The sequence below is a fragment of the Anarhichas minor genome, unplaced genomic scaffold, assembly GCF_050575085.1.
Source record: "Anarhichas minor isolate MPS153535 unplaced genomic scaffold, ASM5057508v1 ptg000027l, whole genome shotgun sequence".
NCBI classification, from domain to species: domain Eukaryota; kingdom Metazoa; phylum Chordata; class Actinopteri; order Perciformes; family Anarhichadidae; genus Anarhichas; species Anarhichas minor.
The window spans coordinates 23,808,006-23,830,000 of NW_027466473.1; the positions used below are offsets into that span (position 1 = coordinate 23,808,006).

General features: G+C 42.0%; 3 protein-coding genes across 14 annotated transcripts in view; 2 read left to right on the forward strand and 1 right to left on the reverse strand.

The window, feature by feature from the left end:
- Positions 1-1,612: 1,612 nt before the first annotated feature.
- LOC142959975 (dual specificity protein kinase CLK4-like) lies at positions 1,613-5,721 on the forward strand. The gene is made up of 12 exons (XM_076101512.1): positions 1,613-1,649; positions 2,222-2,310; positions 3,065-3,239; positions 3,581-3,647; positions 3,799-3,912; positions 4,136-4,302; positions 4,501-4,595; positions 4,699-4,828; positions 4,950-5,032; positions 5,121-5,200; positions 5,391-5,481; positions 5,572-5,721. The coding sequence occupies exons 1-12, from the start codon at positions 1,613-1,615 to the stop codon at positions 5,719-5,721; spliced, it is 1,278 nt and encodes a 425-aa protein (XP_075957627.1).
- A 3,682-nt stretch (positions 5,722-9,403) lies between these two features.
- On the reverse strand, positions 9,404-11,376 carry gpr119 (G protein-coupled receptor 119). The gene is made up of 2 exons (XM_076101460.1): positions 10,896-11,376; positions 9,404-10,086 (listed from the first exon to the last, which is right to left on the reverse strand). Exons 1-2 carry the CDS (start codon positions 11,356-11,358, stop codon positions 9,404-9,406), a joined length of 1,146 nt encoding a protein of 381 aa, XP_075957575.1. The 5' UTR covers positions 11,359-11,376.
- A 7,801-nt stretch (positions 11,377-19,177) lies between these two features.
- slc25a14 (solute carrier family 25 member 14) overlaps positions 19,178-21,995 on the forward strand; it is a 12,020-nt gene continuing 9,202 nt past the window's right edge. For 6 of the 12 annotated variants that reach the window (XR_012956322.1, XR_012956321.1, XR_012956320.1 and 3 more), the window contains exons 1-2: positions 19,972-20,098; positions 20,888-21,026. Coding sequence is in view for 6 of the 12 variants with exons in the window: in XM_076102306.1 (XP_075958421.1) it covers positions 20,035-20,098; positions 20,888-21,026 (203 nt within the window). In the remaining 6 variants the exon portion in view is untranslated. Of the gene's footprint in view, positions 19,374-19,971; positions 20,099-20,887; positions 21,027-21,995 lie in introns of those variants that run through there. The other 6 variants (XM_076102306.1, XM_076102310.1, XM_076102307.1 and 3 more) reach the window with 6 other exon arrangements.

Genomic DNA, 21,995 nt, shown 5'->3' on the forward strand with positions numbered 1-21,995 from the left:
CTAGAGATTGAGACCATAAACTCATGTTTACAATGTTTACTGAGGTAATAAATCAAGAGAGAAGTAGAGTCATTTTCTCATAGACTTCTATACAACCAGAGGAGTCGCCCCCTGGTGGACACTAGAGAGAATGCAGCTTTAACACATGAAGCATCGGCTTCACTTTTCAAAAATGGGAATTTCCGCCTGGGTAATCCTGACGTATTCTCTCCCTCACGACCACAGAGCTCCATTACAAACACATCAGTGAACCATGACACTGGTTGTCCTTAATAGCCATGAACATTGTCACGCTAGTTTATTTTGAGTCGATCCCACATACGCTGTCCTGCTGCCGGATGAAAACTAACTAGATCACAATGTGCAGAAAATATTACCCCTAAAATCTGCAGCATTCACTCCACAACTCCCAGCTGAACAAGAAATGGCTCTGCCCTTTAATAAGGAACGAAACTATGAATTAGAGTTTTTAACTGAGTGCCACAGTTGTTACACATTTTAATGAAATTTCAAAATAAAACAATCAAATCAACTTGTATCAATAAAGCAAACAAACAAAATGTATTTTTTCAAGCTTAATCCATGTATGTTCTCCTGATATAATACTCCAAACATATATTTTCACTGTAGCTTATCCAATGAAAACCTAATCCGTCCCAAAGGAATCATTATAGTTTCATGTTCTTCTCTCTGGAAGCCGACCTGCTGTCTCGGGACTCGTGACGAAGCCCTTTTTCCAAAGGCCAGGCAACGATAGAGACAGTTGTAGGTTGGAGTGATGTCACACTATGTGCTTTGGAAAACAGAGAACAGGACATTAGGGGAGGGGGGGGATCTTTGTCCCGGTGGAGATCAAGGGCTGTGGAGGACGGAGGGTTTAAATACCAGGCAGAGCACAGAGGTGCTGTGAGCTCTGCAGAGACATTTAAATGGATTCTGGATCCAAATGAAACATTTCCAGCTTTACAAAGCAGAAAGAAGAGTTTTTGACTTTTACTCTCAGGAACCGTTGTTCTTCATTCAGGTGCAGCGGCAGATCTTGAGTAAGTGTTAATGCTCCTGTCAGCTATTTCTAGAGGCATCAGTATGGAACAGCATGACAATAATCTAGTTGTAAGTTTAGATATTCATATGCATTTAGTTTTTTTGTCTTGTTAGCTACATGTTTGGCAATAAAGATCCGTCAGTCCAATTGAATCCAGAATTAAGTATCTCAATGACTACTGGGTGGATGTCTGTGACATTTTGGTGCCGAGAGGATGAATCCCAACGACACCCTGACTTTTGATTTAGTTTCAAAATATCCACGAAGCTACTGCATCAAAAAATCCTGTTGCATGCTAGCGCTAAAGTTAATATTTGCAAACAGTTACCATCAGCATTGATGATTTTTTCTTTTAAAGCGAGCTGACAGCTATAATACGTGGACGTCCATCAGTCTGACAATTGTTTTTATTATCTCTGCTTGTGTTTCTTCTTGTTTCTTCTTCTTCTTCTTTCTCTTCTTCTTCTTCTTCTTCTTCTTCTTCTTCTTTCTCTTCTTCTTCAGCTATCAGCAGACCACCAGAGGGGTCACATTGGGGTTTCAGAGCCCAGTGTGTGCAGCAGTGCTATGGGCAAGAAGGACAACGAATATGGGTCTTTGAGAGGTAACCTTCTGTTTCCACTTGTGTTTTGGTCATGGGTGACTTTGGTATTCCTCAAACTGTCCCATGTTGTTGTTTTCTTTTTGTCAAAGTGATGAATGGGAACAATTTGGTTCGGTACTGATTTTCGTCCATAATATAATAATAACAATCTGTCAGTGGCACTTTTAGTGGACAAACATTGACGGTTTAAAACACCGTTTATACACAAAAACATAACACCAAACTTACCCTTTAACGATAAATCCATGTTTAGTGCGGCTCACACTAGCAGGAGCATAAAGAACCTTCCGACGACGGCATGAGCAGAAAAGAAGTGTTTTCCTTCCAGAAGTGAGTGATTTATTGGAAATAATCCACTGTTTCTGTGCATGAACTGTTACTCAAACCTGCTCATAATTATTCATCACAGAGACAACTGGGTTGATTTCAGTGTTTTTCTTGATCATTTAAGTTTCTTTAAAATGTGTCTGAATCTGAACCATACACTTGTGATGCCGGTGCTCGTCGCTTCAGATCAAAGTGTTTGTTACATTAACAGTAGATCGTCTTCCTGTCATTTGGTCCACTTGTAGACGCTGATGACCCAACAACAGACGACCAGACGACAGGCGACAGAAAGACTGGAAGCTTCGAGCTCTGCGGCTCCTTAGAAACTAACTCGGTGAGATTCTCTTCCTCGTGTTTAAAAAATAAAAGATTTAACATTTCCCATTTAATCTGTAAATACGTGTTGTTTAGACACACTAAATATGGGACAAATTGCTTTAATTATTTCAATTTCAGTTGAGATTTCTATGCAGGAACGAGTTTGTTAACGACGTAAGTGTTAAGCACTGAGTTGGTCAACGTAGTGCGATAGCTGTGGGACGACATTAACCACCGAAGACGGAGAATGAAACCTTAACGAAGTGACTTTTCAGATCTGTGTTCTATTAGTGAGTAGAACACATTAACAAGAGGACCAATGTTTACTCACCAGATATAAACATGTATTTGGTGGAGAAACCAGACTGTAACGTCACACCAGAGAGAAAGTCACTGTGATCCAACAACAAAATCTATTTATATTTACATACTCCTGAACCTCACTAAGTGTTTCACCATCTTTGTTGCTAACTTCGTAGAAAGATGCATGAAAAATGAGGATATGGTACAAACCGTTGTATGATCCGGTTACTCAGATGGATCCTGCTGTTCAAGGGTCGTGTTGTTGACACTCGTACGGTTTGATCTTCAGGACAGAACTTTCATCACTATTCTTCTATTTCTTGGTGGTTTTGTGTGATTTAAGTTCAAACTTAAGTGATTTTGTGACAAAGAAACAGAATTTATTTTTTAAATTGTCTTTCTCTTGTCTGTTTGCCTTCATCGCTTCGTCTTCCTCCGTTTGCCTCGTTTGTCAACACTAAACTCAGCCTGACGACATCTCGCTCCAGCTTCAATCGGCTTTTCTTGGCGACAGTGCTGTCAATGCCGCTGAAGATGATGATGATGATGATGGAGGGAAGAAGAGTCAGAAGGGAGAGAGCTGTGATGAGGATGAAGAGGGTCACCTGGTCTATCACGTCGGCCTCCTGATGAAAGGAAGATGTACAGTCTTTGTTTTATTAAAGATGTTGATATTCAAACACTGGTTTTCTTGCAGTTTAACTGGTTGAAAACTATTTCACGAGAACAGAATCCGACGCCGTAAACAGGCAAAAAAACAAAACACAATTGAGACTCATCCTCCTAATGACGCTGCAAAAAAAGCTCCTAAAACAAGAATAATATCAACACATCCCACATCAGAGAATGCTACATTCACAATGAAGAATAATTCTGAATGTCTGTTTCCACGACCCGTACTTAGAATAAGAGCAGAATAATATCCTGCAGGTTGCTGCTCACACTGGTGGCCTAAATAAATGTCTCGCTGTCCTTTCTTCCAGATGAGGTGGTACTTACTTTGGGAGCAGGAGCCTTTGGAAAAGTGGTGGAGTGCATCGACAGAGACAAGTAAGCTTCTGAAGAGATTCTCACATCCAAACCTGTCCGATCGTAGAGCTTCTCTGGTCTCCATCCATCATGAAAACATCCTGATTTATTTTATTTAACAGTTTAATCGTCCCGTAAACTGAAAGACGTGAATGTGCTTTGTGTTCATCAGAGACCAACGCGTCGCCGTGAAGATCGTGAGAAACATCGAGTGTTTCCGTGAAGTGGCGAAGTCTGAGATCTCCGTGCTGGAGGAGATCAACACGCTGGATGACGACAACAGATTGTGAGTGGATTCTTTAACTATTCATTTATTATTTTACTACTTTGTCTGTTTGCGTCTGTAGATTTCTACCAAATTCACCAGAAGTTACTATTAGATAACGCCTCATTTGCATATTTAAACACAACAATTCTGAAAACTTGTAATACAAAAAATATTTGTCTTAAAACAGAGGAAGTTTCATAGTGATATCTGTGATCTTTGAGATCTGTGCTATCACCCCCAGTGCCTGTGTGAGGATGCTGGACTGGTTCGACCACGAGGGTCACACGTGCATCGTGTTCGAGCTGCTCGGCCTCAGCACCTTCGACTTCCTGCGCCTGAACGACTTCCTGCCGTTCGGCGTGGAGCAGATCCGACACATGGCCTTCCAGCTCTTCAGAGCCGTCTGCTGTGAGTCCAATGTGTGTGTGTGTGTGTGTGTGTGTGTGTGTGTGTGTGTGTGTGTGAACACACAGTTACAATGTGTGTGTGTGTGTGTGTGTGTGTGTGTGTGTGTGTGTGAACACACAGTTACAATGTGTGTGTGTGTGTGTGTGTGTGTGTGTGTGTGTGTGTGTGTGTGTGTGTGTGTGTGTGTGTGTTCCACAGTCCTGCATCGTAACCAGCTGACCCACACAGACCTGAAGCCGGAGAACATCCTGTTCGTCTGCTCCGACTACGACCTGGAGTTCAACCACGAGACGGTAAACGCTTTGTATTAACAGCAAAAAATAAATACAAATATGTTCACCAAGTAGTGAGGGATGTTCAGCAGTGTGTGTGTGTGTGTGTGTGTGTGTGTGTTAGAAGTGTGAGGAGAGGAAGCTGAGGAGTCTGGATGTGAAGGTGGTGGATTTTGGCACCGCCACATTCGACCACAAACACCACGAATCCCTGGTGTCAACACGCCACTACCGAGCTCCAGAAGTCATACTGGGTACACACACGCACACACGCACACACACACACACACACACACACACACACACACACACACACACACACACACATATTGACTAAATGGTCCGTGCTTCTGGTTGTAACTGAGTGTGTTTCAGATCTGGGCTGGAACCAGTCGTGTGACGTTTGGAGTTTGGGCTGCGTTCTCATGGAGTTTTACCTGGGACACACACTCTTCCAGGTACACACACACACACACACACACACACACACACACACACACACACAGGAACAGCTGTGACTTTTTTCTATCCTGTGTGTTGTTTCAGACCCACGACAGTAAAGAACATCTGGCCATGATGGAGAGAATCCTAGGACCGATTCCCCTCCACCTGCTGAAACAGACCAGGTAACGTCCCCCTTGGACCCCCAAGTCCTCCAGTTAGGCCAGTTAGGGTCTTGATCTGGTTCAGTCTCAGGGGGGCATCAAAGTACACGTGAGGAGGTCGGGGTGGATTTATGGTTTGGGTCAAACATGAGACTTTCACCATGCTGGTCTCATCCAGCATGTAAATATGTATTTCACCATCTTTTCCTAGAAAGCAGCATTACGTGCACAACGAGCGTCTCAATCGGGACGATCAGAGCTCCTCCGACGATTACGTCAGGAAACACTGTCAACCTCTCAAGGTACACAAACCACAATCAGCCAATCAGCTGCAGCCGTGAGGAAAGCAGCAGCGAACCAAAGAGTAACTTGTCTCGTTCGTCTCGCAGCAGCTCATGCAGAGGACGAGCGAGGAGGAGAGGCAGCTGTTCGACCTGCTCGGCTGCATGTTGGAGTACGACGTCTACAGACGCATCACGCTGGAGGAGGCGCTGTGGCACCCGTTCTTCAGCCCGATGAGGCTGAAGAAGCAGCACAGCTAGCACACACACACACTGTGAGTGACTGTGAGGAACGTTTATCTGGTCCTGAACCAGTCTCAGTTCAGTCCTGATCCTCTATATGAACCAGTCTCAGTTCAGTCCTGATCCTCTATATGACCTCCATCAGTAAAGAGACCATCAGAGAGAAGATGGTCTATTTCTATGTAGTTATTCTTAATGCTCGTCATCGGAGCAACCGGGTTGGATTCTGAAATCAGATGAGACCCAGATCCTCCAGCAGAGACTAGTCCACCGTGGACAGACCCAGATCCTCCAGCAGAGACTAGTCCACCGTGGACAGACCCAGATCTGGCTTCACCTGCAGCCTTGGACCTGCAGTCAGAGCTCCGGAGGGAGGAGGAGAGCTCAGCTCCCGGCAGCAGCAGCAGCAGTCTCCTCCTCCTCCTCCTCCTCCTCCTCCTCCTCCTCCTCCTGCTCCTCCTCCTCCTCCTCCTCCTCCTCCTCCTCCTCCTGCTCCTCCTCCTCCTCCAGGAGCAGAGCTTCTCCTCTCTGGGAGTCAACACTGACACCACGCTGCTGGAGACCCAGGACCTATTGCTGGACCCGCTGGAGGGAAGGGAGGCACGGGAGAACCAGAACCAGGACTGAGAGGAGCAGAATGTCAGACCCTGCTGCAGTAAGATGAGAGGTTCTCTAAAGGGAGTCTGGTGCTCAGAGACACTACAGCTTTAGTCCACAGGGACCAACAGAAACAACACATAATGAAAGTTCCTCGTAGCTTCAAGCGCTACAAAATACAAAACTGTGTTGGAATTGATGCGTTTGATTATCTTCATTTTCATTTACAGTCAAAAGAGTTTGAGAGAGCATTCCTGTCTACTTGAAGTCATTTTTAAAAATCCCATCATGATCCAACAGTCCGCATGTTGTTGTGTAAACGTTGATAAGAATATTTCTGTGATCTCCTTCATTGATTCATTATTGTCAGCAAATATTCTGCATTTTGATGTCTTGATTCTGTTGTTCCACTCTTTACTCGAGCTCATGGTGAGTAGAGCAGACAAACCTTTGATTAAATAAAAGTGTTCTTACCCTGACATGAAGTCATTTTAAGAACTTTCTTTTAATAACTCAAAAATTGTTCATATTTCTGTTGTTTGTGATAACATTGTTCTCACTGCATGGCACACATATTGCATGATAAAAACAGCATCTTATAAAGATAGACTGCGTACAAGACGAGAAGATCCTCCACGTCTTGTACGTACTGTGGCAGCAGGACACACAGACTTTGTGATGCTTTTGCCGCTTTTTTGTTGTCGTTTTGCGTCATTTAACTTTTTTGTCTCTCTGTAATCATTCTGTGTCTCTTGTCTCTGTGGGGGGTTTTCTAGAGTTTGTATTATTTTGGTCTTTTTGTATTTCCTTGTGATCACTTTGTGTCTCTTTGTAATAATTTTGTGTCTCTTTGTTGTCGTTTAGTAGTAATCCATCCATGTATCTATGGAACTGGGATTTGTACTGAGTTGATAGAGGCTCTTTTTAGGTGAATGCACAAAGACCACATGATCCTGCTGAAACCACATATACATATATACGTATATATATACATATATATATATACATACATATATACGTATATATATATATATACATATATATATATACGTATATATGTATATATATACATACGTATATATATATATATATATATACATACGTATATATATATATATATACATATATACGTATATATATACATATATATATATACATACATATATACGTATATATATATATATACATATATATATATACGTATATATGTATATATATATATATATATATATACGTATGTATATATATATATATATATATACGTATGTATATATATATATATATACGTATATATGTATATATATATATATATATACGTATGTATATATATATATATATATATATACGTATGTATATATATATATATATATACGTATATATATATATATATATATGTATGTATATATATATATATATATATATATATATATACGTATATATATATATGTATATATATATATATACGTATATATGTATATATATATACATACGTATATATATATATATATATACGTATGTATATATATATATATATATATATATGTATGTATATATATATATATATATATATATATATATACGTATATATATATATGTATATATATATATATACGTATATATGTATATATATATACATACGTATATATATATATATATATACATACGTATATATATATATATATATATATATGTATATATATATATATACATATATATATATACATACATATATATATATATACATATATATATATATACATATATATATATATATGACACCCTACCTTCATGCAGACACTGCAGTCTGCCGGTCTAAAGTAAACATGTGTAACTGCTTTGTTGAAACAGGCTGACATTTATCAAGATTCAAGCAGCCGAGGAAGTTTCCATGACCAAATATTTATCCAGCTATGAAACAGTCTCGTCTGTTATCTGACAACCATCAGTTTAAAGCTCCTAAATCACACGGATGTAATAAAACAGTATAAAACAAAGCATGTCTGAGGGGCGAGGCATTCAGTTTACGCATCATTTTGTGGGTTCCAGTCTGTCTCGTGACCTTTGCTGCTTCAATTTACTACACAGAGGAGATAACAAACATTTAACGCCAAAATACAACGATTTATAAAGGAAATACGGGACTCGAATGCTTTAGTGTCTTTTTCTCTGGTGGTTAATGTGGACATTTTTAACTGTCCTGTTAGTTTTGGTATCTTTGAACCATAGGTTTTATGGTGACGCTTCTGGAGATTGTCTCATTTCGTAACTTAGTGTTTTAGCGGAGCTGCTAAATTGGATGTATTTAATTGTAGATTTTACTTTTTAAATACGGAACCGTACAAAAAGCAGCCCAATCATAGCCTCAAACGTCATAAAAGTATCCTAGTATTTAATCTTCATGCTCCCTGGAGAACACTAACAGCACCGTCATTTTCCCTCATATTCTTTACCAAAACAAAGTACACACACCACACCACACACCAAGGAGGTACTGATTCTGAAGCAAACTTTTAATTAAGACTTTATTTTTTATTTTTTCCATCCTTGTTTTATAACATCACAGCCAACGTTTTTGTTGGGTTTTCCCTCGGCCGCACAGTGTCCTCTGCAAATCTCTGCATTCTCTCTACTGTCCATCAAGGGGCTACGCTATATGGTATATAGACCATAAACCATACACCCTGCTTTATGGTCTGTGTGACTCTAAATGGACCATAATGTACTAAATGAACATCATGCTGTATTGAAGAAGACTTGAAACTAGAGATTGAGACCATAAACTCATGTTTACAATGTTTACTGAGGTAATAAATCAAGAGAGAAGTAGAGTCATTTTCTCATAGACTTCTATACAACCAGAGGAGTCGCCCCCTGGTGGACATTAGACAGAATGCAGCTCTAAGACACTTCAGCATTGATTTCACTCTTCAGAACCGGAAGTATGCCGCCTGATTACTTCTGAATTCATGGTGATAGATGGTCCGAAAATTGGAGTTGACTTTTTTAGTTGTCGGATTGGGCTCAGGCCTCAAGGAATGGGTTTGAATCAGGTCAGACAACTACTAATACCATCTTTTTGTTCCCACTGTTTCTCTGGTTTCCTTCACAAGCTGCTGGTGGCAGATAGTGACACAGTGTGTGCCTTGTGGTTGCCGATAATCGGCCTCAACAGCGACGGGTTGAGGGTTTCTCCACCAGAAGCACCGACTTGAGTCAGCACGGGTGCCTGCGGGTCACACCTCCCTGGGACACCTGGTGGTCCGGCGGCCAGCGTCCCGCCCTTAAAGCAGGAAAACATGGCCGCCAACTGCAGCCGCACCTCCTTTTGCCAGAAGGCGTACACCAGAGGGTTAATGAGGGAGTTGGACAGCCCCAACAGCCACAGATGATTCTCCAACACGCTGGTGAGTTTGCAGCTTTCACACAAAACGTGCACTATGCACACCACAAAGAAGGGGCACCACAGGGCCAAGAAGCAGCCCACCAGCACCCCCACCGTCCTCAGGGCCTTGACATGGCTCCAGTAATGGCTCCTCAGCTGCTGGTGCTGGTGGTGATGCTCGTAGTGTTGATGGTTTTCCGTCCTGGAACCAGCTTGCCTATCTTGGCAGATCTGCTTCTGGTGGCTGCAGGCGATCTTCAGGATGTCCAGGTAGATGTAAAGGAACACGGAGAGCACGGGGAAGAAGCAGGCGCTGAATAGCACGATCATGCCCACCTTGTGGATGACGGAGAAGAAGGCACAGAAACCGTCGTACCCGTCCGCCTGCAGCTGCCGAACCATGACTGAGGAACAGAGGGCATTGGTTATTTGGGATATGACACTCTAGAAAACCATCCTCAAAGTCCATCAACATGCTGATAAACCTCCAAACTCATGGATGTATTCCTCAAACTTGACCTTTTTTTTTTACATCAGTTGCAACACACTGTGCTATTTTCGGTCTTAACGCCAGCTTCCTTTACCGTAACACACCATTAATTAATTAAGAAGTTGTATGTCTTTCGTACAACTGCGAATGAAGTTACTAATTTTTCATATTTTTTCCGATGAAAGTCCAACAACACGTGTACATTTTTAGGTTGCGACATGCATACAGTCTTTTCAAAATAAAGTTCCGTCTTTGCAGTAAACAACTAAGTTAAGTTTAGGAAAAAAAACGTGACATACTTAGTTAGGTTTAGTAATAGAGCGTGGAATGCCTTGTCACGTTCAAGCAACTAAACAACTTGGTTAGGTTTAGGAAAAGATCGTGAAATACTTTGTTAGGTTTAGGAAACAAAACTTCTCAGTTAGGCTTTGGAAAAGATCGTAAAATACTTAGTTAGGTTTTGGAAAAGATCGTGGAATGCTTTGTTAGGTTTAGGCAACATAACTACTTAGTTAGCGTTAGTTAAAGATTGTGGTTTGGGTTAAAATAACTAAGGAAGTGGCTTAACTGAAGTACGCAACTTACATGGCAGATAAATTAACGTTGACTTCTTGTTTCACACACCCGCCCTGTGTGGGGTTTTGTAGTCTTTACACGCATCATTTTTCGCAGGTATAGCTACGAACGCTGTATGAGAACCGCATTATGTTTTTTCATTCTCACCTGGCAAGAATCCCATCGTGAGGGAGCTGATCCACAGAGCCAGCATGGACCCGACAGCCGTCCCCTTTCCAGACAGCTGGGAGTACCGCAGCGGCATCTTGATGGCCGCGTAGCGGTCGAGCGAGATCAGGAACATGGACATGATGGACGCCGTGCAGGGCGACGTCACAAAGGCCATCCGCATCAAACACCGGGCCTTGCCCTGAGCGGGCGGCGTGGCGTTGGTGGGCGGATCGGCGGCCCCGACGAGGCTCCGCTGGTTCTGAGCGGCGTCGTTGCCGTTGAAGTCCTCCGTGGCCAGGCCCGTGATGGCCACGCCCACCAGGGCGTCGGCCAGCGCCAAGTTGAGGACGAAGCACCAGCTCTGGCTTCTCTTTCTCAGGAGCAGCTTCAGCAGAGCGGCCGCCACCAGCAGGTTGGTGGAGATGATGAGGCAGGAGGCGATGCTCAGGATCACGCCCATCACCCGCCGCCTCACGTCGCTCTGCACCGCCGACCCGTCGGGAATCATGCTAGCAGCGGGCTCGGCACTCAAATATGACCTAAACAAAGGATTTTAAGGGGAAATCCACAGAGCTGACATTGCCTTTACAGCAGTTGTTGGCTCAAAAACGAAAATGTCAAAGAACTCCAAGAGGCTCCGACATGTGACAGCACTTCATTGGCTGAGTGCCACGCCGGTGTGTGCGGTCACCGCGACATTGAAGAGTCCCGTTTTGTGTGACGTTTCCACGGTGACTCACATCAAAAGTTTAAGGAAGGTAATCTGTTGCTCCAACATCCATTCGATCCAACCGGTCTCACCTGAGTCCTTAGAATCCCGTTTAACAAATGCAGAAGGACAGAAACACTCACAGCATTATCAGCAGGTCTCGCCTGTCCCCTCCCCTCTACCACACACACTCACACTGTCTATAGACACACACACTCACACTGTCTATAGACACACACACACACACACACACACACACACACACACACACACACACACACACACTGTCTATAGACACGTACACACACACATGCAAACCCTTCCGCTGCTCATCAGTTGCTGCTGGATTGACCCTTGTCCCAGCTCCCAGCAGGAAAATCTCTATTTTTAAACATCTACTTATAATTTTTAACCAAGAATAAACTTTTTTTTAAACAAAATCTTGGTTGGTGCTCATGCGCCGTGAAGTACCAAACCTGACATAACTGAACATAACTTTATTTAACATGTTTCCATGAACACAAATAAATTAAAGACAGATAGGACGAGAAATTAATTAATAGCAAATTTTCTAAATATGCAAATGATGCATTATTTGATCAATATGTGTGAGAAATTTAGCATAAATCTCCAGACCAGAAATGTGAATATTGAATAAATCCAGGTTCAAAATGATTGTTTCATTTTGTTGACATATTCCAGTCAAAGGTTTTTACTAAAGGAATTTATGATATCTATTTGTGTCACTCCATGAATCAGAAAATACAAAAAAATACATGTTTCTCCATGTTTTTATTAATAAATGTGTATAAATGAGTGTGTGAGTGATGAGTGAACAAACCCCTCTGTGTGAACCTTCAGCACACAGAGAGGAATGAACGAGTGAAGTTTGGTGAATGTAAGAGCTGCTGAAGTGGAGATTTATCATCAGAGTCTGAGAACAAACTCATTGAGAGGAAACGTCCTTTAAAGAGACGTTTAGTTACATTACAGACATTTAGAGACTCTACAGGTGAACACATGAACTCATAGATATCACCATGAAACTTCACCACTTCATCACTCACATTAAGAGACTCTACAGGTGAATAGAGTCACAACATGAACTCATAGATATCACCATGAAACTTCACCACTTCATCACTGACGCAAACAGACAAAGTAGTAAAATAAATCTTTCCACTAGTCTGGAGGAAGATGTGATGAAAGCAAATTTTATCTGTGGATGAAAAATGTTGTTTTAGTGTCACATCTTAATGTTTATTAGCACTCCTATATGTGCTGTATTGATTAGAGATGGTGTTAATAAAATACTACGAAGTTTACTAAAAATCCATTCACTGACATGAAACACAAACAGTGTGTGTGTGTGTGTGTGAGAGTGTGTGTGTGTGTGTGTGTGTGCGTGTGTGTGTGTGTGTGTGCGTGTGTGTGTGTGTGCGTGCGTGCATGTGTGTATGCGTGTGCGTCCGCGTCCGCGCGTGTGTGTGTTTAGTTAAACTCTAACCCGGCTGGCTGCCGTCCTGCTCTGGCCCCACAGCCCTCAGGAGAGACATCTGGCCTGATGGGACCATTTTCCACTAAGATTCACACACAAATAGATGTGGTTAATGATGCTTTCTCATTAGCTGCAAACACTCAGAGCATCACCTGGCATCACAGCTGCTTCAGTGAGTAGCAGCTACAGTCAGTAAGATGGACAGACCCAGATCCTCCAGCAGAGACCGGTCCACCATGGACAGACCCGGATCCGGAGCTCCGGAGGGAGGAGGAGAGCTCAGCTCCCGGCATGCAGCGTCTCCTCCTCCTCCTCCTCCAGGAGCAGAGCTTCTCTTCTCTGGGAGCCAACACCAACACCATGCTGCTGGAGGCCCAGGACGTATTGCTGGACCCGCTGGAGGGAAGGGAGGCACGGGAGAACCAGAACCAGGACTGAGAGGAGCAGACTGTCAGACCCTGCTGCAGTAAAATGAGAGGTTTTCTAAAGGGACTCTGGTGCTCAGAGACACTACAGCTTTAGTCCACAGGGACCAACAGAACCAACACTCAATTAAAGTTCCTTGTATTAACTTTAATGATGTCAAATCCTCAGACTTTTCATCCCTTTTCATCTAAAGCCCATCATCAGATCACAATTTCAATTCCTCCAATACTTTTGTTTAGTGCTAATTAGCATGCTAACATGCTAAATATGCTGAACCTGGGAAACAGTATCATTGTCTGCAGGTCAGACTTGTCACTTGATTTATCACCTCAGTAAACATTGTAAAGATGAGTTTGTGCCGTCCATCTCTAGTTTGACTTCTCGTTTCACACGGGGAACAACCAGCGGCCTCCTGGATGAAAGATCTGTGTTTTTTTCCCCAGTCTTTATACTTCCTGGTTTCATGGTTCAGTGGATTTCAAACAAATTGATTTCTTGGGATATCTACAAATTACAGTGCATTCATTTTCATAGATATAGCTGTGAATGATGTTTTGTAGCCAGGCAAAGGTATCGTCATACTTCACTCATTTATTTTGGGATGCATTGATAGTTGTTTCACGAAAAATAAATGAATAAAGCTCCCCTATGTGTTGTTTTGAAATTGCATCTTCTGCAACGGTTGTTATATTAACAGAAAATATTTTTTCTTTGCTCTCCGCAAAATAAAACTGTTGTAAAATCCAAGCAATCCATTCTTTGTGGGTCTTGTCATTAAATCAGACGCTGATTCTACGATTCGAGAGTTAAACCGGACCCACCTCAAACCTCGACACAACAGTCTCAGCCAGCAACGTGAGTCCAGAGGAAAGATTCTCTTTTTTAATACCACCCCCCCCCCCCCCCCCCCCCCCCTCCTCCCTCTTCCCTCCCAACAAACCAAAATAGCTCCAACAGATGCACAATGTAGGAATGTTATTCACCCCTGCTAGACCTTTCAGGACCTTTCAAAACAAAGCGTGGGTCAGCAGTAATTGTGCCCGGTGCCCAGCAGCACCCAGTGGTTCCTGTTTACACCTCTGCCAACGCCATCCTCCAAACTGCTCCCACGGATTCTTGTAACTCCACCTGGGATCTGTGTCCAAGAAGACGGGGGCCTTTGTTTTATTTCATCCAAAGAGAGGAGGTTTTTATTTTCCAGTTTTGGAAGATCAGTCTGTCTTCTCTGCAGGATTGTTAAGGTGATGATGATGATGTTATGTGAGTGATGTTTTCAGAGTGATTTGTGGCCTTCGGCAGGAGCTGGGGTTTTTAACTGACGTTTTGAAGTCTCGAGTTCGGCAATTTCAATTTTATGTCCGTCGCCATCTTGGCTTTTTTGCAACTGATGAACAGGAAGTGACCATATTTGGATTGAGGAGGTATCATGTCGAGACGCCATATACGGCTCTGGTAGCGGCAGCGACCTGTCAATCACAAGGAAGCCAAAGCTTCATGTCTTAAAGCTGCATTCTCTCTAGTGTCCACCAGGGGGCGACTCCTCTGGTTGTATAGAAGTCTATGAGAAAATGACTCTTCTTCTCTCTTGATTTATTACCTCAGTAAACATTGTAAACATGAGTTTATGGTCTCAATCTCTAGTTTCAAGTCTTCTTCAATACAGCATGATGTTCATTTAGTACATTATGGTCCATTTAGAGTCAAACAGACCATAAAGCAGGGGATGCTTTAGGGCGGGGCTATATGGTGATTGACAGGTCTCTAAGCACTGTGTTCCAGTCTCAGAGTTGTTTGCGTTTTTGTTTGTTTTTGTCTTATAACTTTAACTCTTTCACAGTGTGTTTTCAGTTGATGAAATTTAACTGTAGCATTTTGGTCGCCTAAAAAACGTCTTATTCAGCGTTTCAGTGCTTAGCTCCGCCCTCTCGTGTCACTTCTGGTTCCAAAAAAAACAAGATCGCGACTGGCAAAATGTTGAGGCTACAAAACTGTAGTCCACAAACTAATGGGTGACATCACGGTGACTACGTCCACTTCCTATATACAGTCCGAAAATCTTGGAGGAACATGCTAGACTTTCAAAATAAGAGCCCAAGAAAGAGTTGTTTCTCTCTGCTCTTGTGTAGCGTAAGTTGTCTGAACACATTTCCTGTTCTTATTCTGCTGCAGACAACGAGAGAGTGGTTGCATTTGTGTTTCTATCAGACCGAAGATGTCCTTAAAGCGACGGCTGCTGTCCATGTTGTTGTGCTGTGTTTACGGCGTGGCTTCGCTCTTCTGCCTCCATCCGAACCGCAGCAACTGCTTCTCCAACGGAGCTCGGTGAGTAGAAGACCAGAGGTTTTGTGTTTTTATATGTAGACATTCATACATTACAAAAAACACACTGTAGCATGCATGTTCGTATGAATGTTCACCTCGGAGCCTTTCAGAGGGTTCTACCTAGAACCCAACATAAAGGGTTGTACCTAGAACAAAGTTCCACCCAGAATCCTTTTATAGTTTACTGGGTCTATCCAGAACCTTAACACCTTCTAATGGTGCTAACAAGAACACACCCAGGGGGCTATCAAGAACCTATTTGTATTTCAAGGGTTTTCTCTAGAAGTCACCCAGGGGGTTCTACCCGAAACCCCTTTAATATTCCAAGGGTTTCTTCTAGAACCCAACCAGGCAGTTCTACCGAGAACCATTTTATAGTTCAAGAGTTTCCTCTCGAACACTTTGTAGGTATTCTCTTTTAACACCCGTGCTTTTTACAATCCTTGAAGAACTCTTTCTTCCAAAAGAAGGTCCTTTGGATGACAATTGTTCTTAATGGAACCTTTCATCTCACAAAGGGTTTTTCAAGGGTTCTTTGTAGGTCTAAGGGTTCCATTAAGAACCCTCTATCATCCAAAGAACCCTTGAAAAACCTTTTATTCAAAAAGGAGTTCTCCAGAAGTCAAGGGTCCTGGGTCCTCAGCCCTTCAGGAAGAACCCATCTTACTTCTAAGCGCATATATGTCTGGGGCTTTTATTGTGAAAGGTAAGAACCAAAGGAGTGAATCTGAATCTTGCGCTGCCTTTGTCAAGGTTGAAAGGAGTAATAAAGTTTGCCATCTTGGTTTCGGACTACGAAGCCTCCATGTTGTCCGTTCCTCACAACGTGATTGGTTGATGCCTTTATTAGCAGTGCAAAAGCTCAGAAAATGTGACCTCACGCCTCTGTTCATTTCTCACTCTTCTTCTTAACTTCCATCAGGAATCTATCGTCGGTCTTCCAGCAGCTTTACCAGCGTGTCATCCGAATGCTGCGCACCACTCTCTAAAAAAACCTGGTACCTGTCCACGGCTGCTGTGGCTGTTGCCAGGCATGCCCTCCGGTAGTGCATCGGCGGTTAGAAGAGAAGAAGAAGAACAAACAGAGGAAGAGGAAGTGGAAGTGGTCCCACTCCACTCTTGGACTTTGAAGTTTCCACCAACTCTTCTGCAATGGGCTCCGGCTACTGACTATATTTCAGATTCGGAAGCAAAAGAGTGTCTGAACATTTTTTTTACTGATGTAGATTAACAATGTGTGTATCTGCCGTGTGAGGTGGAGATTTTGAGGGTTTGCTGAATGAAGGTTAAAAACAGGCTTGTAACCAGTATGTTGCAGCTTAAAACGAGTGGCTGTATTGTTTTAATGTAACGCAAATCTTCTTCCCTGCATCGGTTTTTAGTGGGCTTCAAACAAACATACTAAAGGTCTTCACAGGTCCAATATCTGGTTAAAAAGAACTACCCAAAGTCATCATGCATGAATTAATTTTCAAGAAAATATGTGATATCATCCAAAGGGGACTTGAGGATAATCAGAGTCGAACCCCCGGCTGCCACTCCGTGAAGCCGTCCGAGCTACGTTACCATGGAGCCCACATGTCACTAACTGCACTCCCCGAAGAAATGTTATCCAATTCTTGGAAAAAGGCGATTTGAGAGAGAAGCAGACAGAAAGGTCTACAATATGTGTTTGAAGTAAATATCCAGGATGTCAAAGTGATTCTTCAGTGTAAACAGGGTAAACAGATAAAGATAGAAGCTAAAGTGTAAAAGTGAACCAACACATCAGCTGGAGATCCAGACAGAAGACAATGAAACTAAGAAGCAACTCTGTTCCTCTTTATTCACTGTTACCATCATTAAGACACATTCAGTATACCTTCAGTAGCTAGCGTAGCATAGAAGTGCTAACTCTAGTTAACAATGTGCTAACGTACTCTACTAACGTTAGCTCCACTGGTTTTTAATTTAGAAACATGACGTTCTAGAAACGTTTGTCTCCTTCCAGCCTCTCCGGGTAACGAGTGTCACTATTACACGTTTAACATGAGGAACCCCACTAAACCAGCCTGAACATGAAGAACATATGGAACCATTGATGAGAGTCTATGGAGCAGAGACCGATAGTTGTGGGACCCTGGTCAGAGTTCGACAAAGCTAAGCTATGATTGGCCAGTCTTTGTTAGAGGGGGCGGTGCAAAGAGGGCCAGTGTAGAATTTGGCGCCATCTAGCGGCGAGGTTGCAGATTGCAACCGACTGAAACTTCTCCTGTGTGCCAAGCGTGTGCACTACGACGGCCTGACGCGAAAACGCACACACACTGTCCCTATAAGAGTTACTTACTGTTGGTTTTAGTTTTATTTATGCATTTTTTTTTATATCTCAGAGGTTTGTGCTTCGACGCTCATGTGGTGCTCATGGCAGTGAAAAAGGTTTCTATTGTCGAAAATACGGTCAATTATTTGCCATTTCAACAAAACAACGGCAGAAGTTTTGTTTTGCTGAGGACAGTCTCACTATCCGTTTATTCATTGGTGTCAGAAAAAGATGGGTGTTGCAAGAAAAGGTTTTGGTTGTAAAAACAACAACAAGGTGTTCTTAGTTGAGAGATGAATTAACTTTGGGCTGTATGACCGTTGTCTATTGAGGTGACACAATTGATGACTTTATGGCTTATTTCTCACCCTAAACAGTATTTAAGGACAGCAGGTGTGTCCGGATAATATTATTGTTTTTTAAAGAATATAAACAGATCAACTCCGATATTCACATAAAAAAAATCAACAATACATTTCTTTAAAAAGCCTTTGTGTCTTATTATCGTTTAACAACATAATTACACTAATACATGAATAGATAATAAATACATATTTTATTACAAAATAACTAATTTACTGTATGTTGTGCGCCTACCCTCTTACATTTAAATGGGGTGGACAAAATATTGAAAACCCCTGAGTATGATACAATACTGAATTTTATTTTGTATTATTATTATTATTCATTGTATTTTATTTTCCATATTATATAATTCTATTTCATCCTATTGTTATATTACAATGTGTGTTTGATTTTCCATCTTATATTCCATTCTGAGTCTGATTTTCATTCTCGGTCTATTTTCCTTTATTGTACATAAATAATAATAATTAAATGGTAAAAAAATATATAATAATGAAAAATAATAAAGTTTAATATTATTAATATCATTTTTATTATTATAATTCAACAAAGTCGCAAACTAAGGAGTGAAAGAACGTGATGGGAGAAAGAACTGATCAAGAGGAGTTAACTACCTCCAGAAGGTGGCGGTAATGTGTGTGTGTGTGTGTGTGTGTGTGTGTGTGTGTGTGCTGCCGTTAAACCTTAAAGAGAAGAAGAAGAAAAAAAAGGCGAAGAAGAAGCTCATTTCAGGTTTATTTGACATTAGCTACAATGAGAAGCTAACTTTCTTGTACTTTATTCAAGTAAGGCTGTGTGTTAAATCATGGAAAACCAACTCAAATAGCAGTTTAACGGATTTTATCGACTCAACAGGTACGTGACAAATTACTAGTCGCTAACTGGTGAGCCCGCTAATAAGCTCGCTAGTAATTTCCAACAAGTGTTAGCCGACTAGCCGTTAGCTTAGCAATGAGCCAACCGTTAACGGTTAAAATAACGGTCATTTCTAATGAATAAATAAAAAAACGCGATTTTAAGCTTTTAAAATTCTTACGTCACAGCTAAAATAATTAATTGTATATATCATCTCTTTTAATTTAATTCTCGTGACACTGTTGCTGTCATTCGCAGAACGCCTCTTCCCCGGCGCATCAGCCAATCAAATCTCTTAGGATCTTGATTGACTGAACTGGCAGCCAATAGTGACCCCCGGCTACAAATATGACGGCTCTCTCTTTCCCCAGCGCATCAGCCAATCAACTCGCTTAGAATCTTGATTGACTGAACTGGCAGCCAATAGCGACCCCCCAGCTACAAATATGACGGCTCCCTCGCTCTCTCTCTCTTTCCGGCGCAGTTCGCTGGGGGATGCTGATGCTGAGGAGCTTCGCATTGATCTGTAGCATCACCAGAAACCGTGTTTATCGCCATGTTGTATTGTCTGAGGCTGCACCACTGGGTTGACTTATGCCTGCTGTTGTTTCTAGTAGCGGGTCTGCAGCAGGTGGAAGCAGCAGCAGCCGGCACCGCGGAGATGATCGACCTCAACTGGAAGCCGTTCATCTACGGAGGGATGGCCTCGATTGTCGCAGAATTCGGTGAGCTACGTGATGCACCACCACCACACACAGACATCCCAATGAATCATGGATATTTATGGTGTTTGCTGTACTTCCATTGCAGCAAATAGTCTTTGTTTTTGCAGACACGTCGCCAGACATGCATAAATAAATAAATACGTATCAAAGCTCTTTGGTGCACATTGTGTGCGTGGTCTTGTCCCGTAACTGCAGGTGTACACGATTTACCAAGTTAGAAATCTGGTCAGTGTGTTGGTACACACATCCACACTGTTTACTTACTTTATAGTGTCATTTAAATAGCACGGTAATTAAAGTGGCAGTTAGTACCCACCAGATTAGATGGATGGAAAGATTGATATATATATACATAAATTTGACATGGACCCTACAAAGCTAGACCCGTCAACACGGCAAACTAAAGACATTAAAGAGTACCGAAAAATAGAAAACAGATGATACTAATGTAAACATACACACCCTGAGGCGTCACTCAGTTGTTAACGTAACGTGAGCTCCGTGATTTAGTAGATACATTAACCATTTCCCAAGTTTCCTTTTGCTAATTAAGGAACATTTTTAGTTCTACTGGTTATTTTTTTGTATGTATTCATGGTGCTTTTCATTTATTGGTGTTACACAAAAAGAAAGCGGTTCCTGAATAGTCTACTTAGCCGTATCAATTTGATATTTCATCAATATTTGATGCAAAATATCTTCCATACAGAATCATGATCAACTGCAGCATTGCTATGAATCCACTACATTGATTGTGATCGTTCTTATTCTTATATTTTGAATCCTCAGGGACCTTTCCCATTGACCTGACAAAGACTCGCTTACAGGTCCAGGGTCAGTCCCAGTACACGGAGGTGCGCTACAGAGGCATGTTCCACGCCCTCTTCAAGATCGGCAAGGAGGAGGGCATCCGAGCGCTCTACTCTGGGTATGGAAGACGTTTCTTTAGGGTCTGTATGAAGTCAGATACACTCTTTAGCTTCTGTTGGACCGCAGGAACCTTCACCATGGAGGAACCGCAGGAACCAGTGTTCTGGGGACATTTTACCCTCAATGTGAGGGGAAGTTCAAGAACTTTCAGGGTGGGGTCTGCTTCATCTGGTGTACCTCTTCATTCATAAAACAGGGGAGTACTCTAGTCTGGATTTAGGAGGAGAGAGCATTTATTTTAGTTTGATAACATTAGAAGTAAAGTCAGGTTCTGCTGTCGGCTTCCTTTGTAAAAGAGACAGACTGCAGCGGTTCTGTGGATGAGAGACAAACAAGAAATAAAATCCAATCATGAGATGCTGGAAGATTCACTCTCCTACGAGTTTAAGATGAGAGAATCCTCTATTCGTCCCACAGCCGGGACATTTACAGGATTACAGCAGCAAAGTGGACAAAACAACAAGAGACATCAGCAGACAACAAAACAAGAAAATAACGGTATAATAAATATGTAAAACGCAAAAAAAGAAGCTAAAAATACAACATTATTGCACATATGAGGTAGTATGAAGTGTTTGTATTGCACATATGTACATCGATATTGCACATGAAGGAGTAAAGTGTTGGTGGTTCAGTCTTTCTTCTTCTATCTACAAGCTCGTGATGTGATGACAGATACAAACACACACAGTGCTCCGTGTGGATGGAAACAGCTTGTGCAGTAACAAGCTTTGCACACAGAGCTGTTGCACTTTGTGGGTGTTTTAAAACTGTGACGTCGCTGAATCCAACTTCAGACCTGAAAGAAGCAGCTCACAGGAACAGGAAATGTATTCCAGCTTCTCTCTGACTTTCAAAGCAGCGGCTGTGAGTCAAGCGGTTCAGAGTCATCTCTGCCTTTGAGTCTTTATCCTCATTGAGACTGAAATGTTGTTGATGTGAACACAGTCAGGGGTTCAGTTTCCCT